Raw genomic sequence first — 6,591 nt, forward strand, 5'->3', positions numbered from 1 at the left:
TACATTGACAAATGAAAACTTATTAATATTTAGTCTAAGTATCTCACCATTTCTGTCATTTAAGAGGAGATAGTACACAACAAATTTGAACCATCATTTTATAAGAAATTGGAGAAAAATAGGAAGCCTACAATGAAACAAATGGTTGCATAATAATAATATCAGTTTCTATTAGAGCATGTCCTAAAGAAACTTACCTTTTATGGGTGTCTTGGATGGAATTTCATGTTGTCATGCATTGGGATGTTGCACTCATAAAACAATGATTGAATAAAGAGAATATATTTCATGTGTATTGTCTTCTAGCTTGTAGAACAACAATGCATCTCATAAAATAATAATGACTTTATGGGTATCTAATTTATCTGACTTTATGTAAAGGTAGTATTAATTTATCAACTAGTATGGGGAATGATTATGAAGAAGTCATGTTTGTTTTCATCTCTCTATCTATCTAGATCATCCAAGAAAGGACACAATATCCAAGAAATGTAGAGTGTAACGTTTGAATGCTACATTGACTCAAACGTAGTTGCTTGATGTTTTGACTTCTTCCAATGTCTATGGATGTACCCATAGTTCCATTGGCAAGGCCATTATAAGGCTCAGCAGTCTCATGGGACCACTTTGATGTTTTCTGAGAGAGCCAGGTTTTGCACTTAGTTTATTCATAGTGCTCTCCCCAAAAGCACTTTGCAGAGACAAGACCTCTTGCAAATGCTAGGCTAAATTTAAATTTTAGAGGAGGTCCTTGATAATTATTTTTGTGTTGTATATCAAATCATGTGTAGTATTCTTGCCTCAATTTCACCTTCTAGCCCCTTGTTGGAAGCTCAAAAAATTCTTTAAGCCATTGGTTTAGTGTTACAACCCTTTCCATAAGCCACCTTGGACTTTCTCCTTCTATACACAACCTTTACTCTCTATTGAAATCATCCTTTGTTTTGCAAAATTCCTTCATCACGCCCAATTCAACATTGGAAACATGCCAGTGGCTTATTATCTATGCAATAGGTAGAATTGATCATTAATTGAATTAGGCCCATCCCACCTCTAACTAATATCATCTAGATAGCATAGGTGGGAAGGGTACTTACTGCCAATAATTCTAAGAAACTACAAACATACCTTTGGAGAGGGCACATCTTCATAGCCTTTTCTCTTCCCTTTCTGAATAGACTAAATAAATGTCACTTTTAGAAAATGGTTGTATTAACATATAAAGGCTCATTTAGGCTAACTATTCCAAAGAGCTAAGAGAGTAGTAATAGAGAAAGTCAATGTTTGCAAAGAGCCAAAAGAGAAAGGACTATCTACATCACTCCTTCTCAACATTTGCAAAGGCCTGAGAGGAAGGGTGGTTTTTCTTTTGGGGGCACAAAAATTGTATTGTGTTGTGTAAAAAAGATTTCTATATAAAGCACCTATTACATTCAACCTCATCTTGAGGTAGTATTCAAGTCATCAGAGTAAACGATCATAGCTATATGTTGTGTATAGATAGCATAGAAAATAAAAGAATACCACCATCTAAAATTAATATCATAGTAGATGATCCAAAGCTTCAACTTCCACTCTTTCCTTGATTTAGAACCAAAAGAGCTCCAACAACCCACCACGGTGGTTGCATGGAGATACATCTAAAAAAATACAACTAAACTTTTAGAATTTGCAATTGAAAATATAGTGCTTGAGGGGTCCCCTCTAGGGGCAAGGGCCATATCGACATGCATTATACAATATCCAGGATGCACTAGACAAATATGTCATGTCGATATGGCCCTTGTCCCTAAAAGGGACCCTTCAAGGGCCATATCGTCAATTGCATTTTCCTTGGTTGCACAAGGAAATACATTTTCCTTGATGCACTAATATATAACTCTAAGAACCACCAAGGTGGTTGTCATAGATCTTTTTTTGTTTGCCAATGCGGTGGTCGCTCCAAGACAACTTGAATTTTTTTGATCTGCATGGGCGTGCTGCCTGATGACAGGTGGCAATGCTGCTACAAAAGGCTCGGCGATGACTGGTGGTTAGGCCAGAGACTGTGCTGTGATGGTGTTCAGAATGATAGATTGCGTCTCATTATTACGCCAAGAACCAATGCGGTGGTCTCTCCAAGCCAACCTTGAATTTTCATGATCTACATGGGTGTGCTGTCCAGTGACAGATGGCAAAGCTATGACAAAAGGTTGCGCAATGACAGGTGGTCAGGCCAGAGATTGCGTTACACCAAGCAGTGCAAAGATGCACGATGTAGTCGCGCTGTGCGAAGGAGGGCAGAGCCACCGTGTGTCGAGCTCTATGGTGTTCAGAATAAATAGATTGTGTCTCATTATTATGCAGCACGGCATCATGACATCAAGGAAATTTTTAGCAAAGCGTGGGTCCATCCCAAATTCAAAATCTCATCCAGGAGTGTATCACGTTGCAGCTCCAAAATAGGCCCGAAAATAGTTCTGCGATTGGCTACACCCAAGCAAACATTGACCCATCAATACTTCATTTCAGGCATGGACAGAGATTGAAAGACTAAATTTAATGGAGCGGGGACTTTCAAGGATCACAAGCTCCATATTATCCTATAATAATAGACTTCCAGTTCGACAAATGCCAACATTAGGCTTTATATCATTGGTAAATGAATTTATTCCCTTGGGGGAAATGAACCTTAACTCATAGCTATTTTGTTTTGATAACCTATAGGCTGTTGTAGTGTCAAAATTTTCTTACTATTAATTGATTTGAGTTGTTGGTGAATTGCTCTTTTTGGTATTTATAGCAATAATTGTTCTATTTCAAAGTATTTGTCAATTGTTGAAGGACGAGTCATGGAGTGGTCCACATGCTCCTTTATAAAAATCTATGTAAAGGACAAAAAATAATATTCATGAATAATTGTGAAGAGGAGGAAAAAGAATATTCATGAATATTGTGTGTTTGTCTCACATGTTAGTGTGTTAAGATTGATGTTCTTCTTGGGTCCAATACTAGGGTCAAGAGGAAGCCTCCTATTAGGTGAGCTTACCATGTCTTGGGGGTTGAGTGGTAGCGAGCAAGTTGTGTGGGTGAGTGGGCCAATGCCCCTCACAAAAGAAAGAAGATAAGTGGTTTCTTTGGAGAAATCTTCAATGATTACTCCTCTTTAAAACATGGATCTTTGGAAAAAGCTTAAATGATTGCTCCAAGAAACCTTCAATATTACTCCTCTTTAAAACATGGATTCTAGAATGGCTCTTCTTACTTGCGACCTCTTCCCCTTCATTTAGTGCATCTCTTCCCCTTCATTTATCATGACAAATCCAATGGTTACTCTTCTTGAGTCCTCCAACGTCCTACCTTCTACGCCTACAGAAAGACACGAGCTATATCTTTCCAGCCTAGACCTCTTCTGGCGAGACATCCCTTACAACTTGCGGCTCGTCTTCTACCGAATCGAATCCTGTGACTTCGCAGACTTTGTTCGGACGCTGAAGGAAAGCTTGGCGGCCGCTCTGGTGCTTTTCTTCCCATTGGCAGGAAGGTTGGCGAAGGGAGATGATGGGAGGTTTGTGATCGATTGCAACGACGCAGGCGTAGACTTCCTGGTGGCATCCATCGACGCATCTTTCGAGGACATGGGAGAGAAGTTCGATTTGAAGCCATTCTTTGCGGAGCTGGCGCCGTGGGGGCATTTGACGCTCTCAGATCGCTGCGACGTGCCGCTGCTAGCGGTGCAGGTATGTGCAAATCTTGTTACGGGAAAGGTCTACTAGCTGGTGAGTAGTTGTTGACAGAGAAATCTATTTGCAGGTGACTCGATTTGAGGGCGCGGGGGTAGTGGTAGGAGTGAGCCACAGTCATGTAGCGATGGATGGGTATTCACTGTGGCATTTCATGGTGTCGTGGGGGGAATGCGCGAGGGGAGTGGCCATCTCCAAACCACCCATTCACGACAGGACTGTTTTCAAGCCAGACCATATCTCGGAAGAAACAGCGAAGCTCCTCCCTTTCAATCTGGTGCCCTTCCCCAGAAGAGAAGCAAGACAGCTCGAGAACACAGTGTTTCACTTCAGCTCCGAGTTCCTCCGCCAGCTCAAGAAGATGGCTGCCAGCCCAGCTCCTGGGCACTTGCATCGTCAGCCTACCTCCTATGTCGCTCTCTCTGCTCACTGCTGGCGCCACATCACCCTCGCCAGACAGCTGCCTCCCCACACTGAGCTCAGCTTCGTCGTCATCGCCAACTGGCGTTGGCATCGACGCACCTCGTCGTCCCCTCCACCCGTCTCTGATGCATACTTCGGCAACGCTGTCACTTGGACCAATGCCTGCACCACTGCTGGACAACTCCTCTCCGAGGACTTCGCTAGCACTGCATCCCGCATCATGGCCGCCCTTGACTCATGTACTAGCCTTGACACCCTTTATGGTACTATCCATTGGCTTGAACTCCATGACACCTCTCTTGGGCTTGATGCCCACTGGTTCCCAGGGACCACCTTGAATGTTGCTAGCTCGCATCGCTTCTCGACATATGATGTTGACTTCGGGTGGGGCAGACCTAGCTGTGTGCGACCTGTGCGTCTAGGACGTGCAGGAGGTGAGATGTGTATGTTTCCTGCCAACCCAAAAGGAGATGGAGGCATTGACATGTGCATTAACCTTGATCCCCCAAGTTTGGAATGCCTTCAAGGGGACTCTCTCTTCCTTTTCTCTTCATAACTCAGTTGGCTAAAATAACCTTAGAAATTGTGCTTAGTACTTAATGTGAAATGCATTCTCGATATTTCAATCCCATAAGCTATTTAGAGATCATTTCACAAAAAATGTCAAGGTTTTTATAAAAAGTAAGGGTGCATTGTATAACTAAATTAGATTAGAGATCATTACCATACTCCAAAGGGATATATGTGCTCTTCTTGAAAATACTAAAGGCTAATTAAGCTATGGGGGGATGCATGGAGTTAGAGAAGTGCTAAAGACAAAAATCCATCCATTCTAGGCCATTTCTTCTTTGGTCACATTAAGTCTTTACTTTGGATTATTCATGGCGATGGTGGTGTATTCCAAGTGTCCACCCTATTGGAAAAATATGCTTTTGTCAAAGAAGTTGAGTATGGACTTTAACTAGTGAATATATTAAAGGCCATGTGAATGAAATTGATGACCATCCATTTGATTAAATTGACAAAGAACAGAGCATAGTGTTGGACCTAGGAATTGATTTTAAAAGATAAGATGATGTAGTTTTTTATTCATTTATCTAAATTGATTCATCATGTCTTATGAGACTACCTCTTGATGAAAGTGATCATTGTGAGGAGGCCAATGAAGTTGGAGTAGTAGTTTTGGTCTTTAAGATTCCATGAATGTGAAGATTGAATTAGAAGATAAGATGACATCCATGGATGAGAGTGAGTTGAATACTTTAGTCAATCAATTAGAGAGTAGTGAAAAGATTCATAAAATTGGATTAGTGTTAAGAAATTTTTCAAAGGGTAAAATGTTAAGATATCGAGCTCTACTCGTGATATGCCAGGGTGACCGTTATGCATTTATGTCACCGACTTGTTAGCCGCAGATGTGGTTGGTACACCGCCCATGAATAGTATCTGAATGACAGCTATCTTTATGTACTCTAGTTAGTGACTCAGTTAGTATGCCACCTAGGTTAGTTGAGTTTGGTTTGAGACTCACACATAGGGTTCATCTATTCCTTTTGTACTAAGAGAGGGTTCTTTTGGCTTTCACAACTAAGAAGAGGAAAATTGTTTTCAGCCTCCACCTTTGTGTGTTTTCCCCCATTGTGTATGTAGGTTAGCCGAGTTTGGTTTGAGACCCACATATAGGGTTCATCTATTCCTTTTGTACTAAGAGAGTTCTTTTGGCTTTTACAACTAAGAAGAGGAAAATTATTTTCAGCCTCCACGTTTCTGTGTATTCCCCTATTGTGTAGGTAAGAGAGTTCTTTTGGCTTTCACAACTAAGAAGAGAAAAACTGTTTTCAGCCTCCACCTTTGTGTGTATTCCTCCATTGTGTATGTGAGAAAGCTGCAAGTGAGACTCCTTACTTCTCTTCCACTCTCTTCACATGGTATCAGAGCTCGGTTCGTGGTAAGGAGCTCAAGAAAGCAAACCAAGTTCGCGGTGTCTTGGTAAGAGGATCGGTGCTGCTTTCTTTTCTCGAGTTTGGAAGTAAATCTCTACAGGTAGCACAATTGAAAAGTGCAAGAGTGCACTGTCTCAGATTGAGACGCCCTTCGTGGTGCGTCGAGAGGGTAGCATATGCTATAGGAGAATGGCAGAGCCCTCAGTGACATTATTTTTTTTATTCGATGCCGTTTTGGTGGTGGAAGTTTTTCGCAGACACTCAAGAAAGTGCCATATTTTTGCTATGCGATCACTATTCCGCAGGTCGGTGAAAAGTTACCGAGAAATTGCATCGTATGCTTGTGCACAGAGATATTGAGAGTGATAGAATCATTCTTATTGCCTATTGATGCATAATCATCACTAGAAAGTGACTGTGTGGTCAACTATCACTTTCGTCAGTTTTGTAGAATTACCCTTGTGAGAAGAAGTTGTGTTTTTTGTAGTGCCATAATATTTTTG

General features: G+C 41.3%; 1 protein-coding gene across 1 annotated transcript; it reads left to right on the forward strand.

The window, feature by feature from the left end:
* The first annotated feature begins 3,223 nt into the window (after positions 1-3,223).
* On the forward strand, positions 3,224-4,701 carry LOC147879578 (hydroxycinnamoyltransferase-like). The gene is made up of 2 exons (XM_087372043.1): positions 3,224-3,719; positions 3,793-4,701. The coding sequence occupies exons 1-2, from the start codon at positions 3,294-3,296 to the stop codon at positions 4,699-4,701; spliced, it is 1,335 nt and encodes a 444-aa protein (XP_087228169.1). The 5' UTR covers positions 3,224-3,293.
* Positions 4,702-6,591: the final 1,890 nt, after the last annotated feature.

Source organism: Dipteris shenzhenensis, chromosome 33 (genome assembly GCF_047967505.1).
Source record: "Dipteris shenzhenensis isolate YYH24624 ecotype China chromosome 33, Dip_SZ_1.0, whole genome shotgun sequence".
NCBI classification, from domain to species: domain Eukaryota; kingdom Viridiplantae; phylum Streptophyta; class Polypodiopsida; order Gleicheniales; family Dipteridaceae; genus Dipteris; species Dipteris shenzhenensis.

What these genes read in the sequence shown, in the direction of transcription:
- LOC147879578 (XM_087372043.1), top strand. Translation starts at nt 3,294, where the DNA reads ATGACAAATCCAATGGTTACTCTTCTTGAGTCCTCCAACGTCCTACCT. An exon ending in TGCCGCTGCTAGCGGTGCAG is followed by an intron (nt 3,720 to 3,792) that starts GTATGTGCAAAT and finishes ATCTATTTGCAG; the next exon opens with GTGACTCGATTTGAGGGCGC.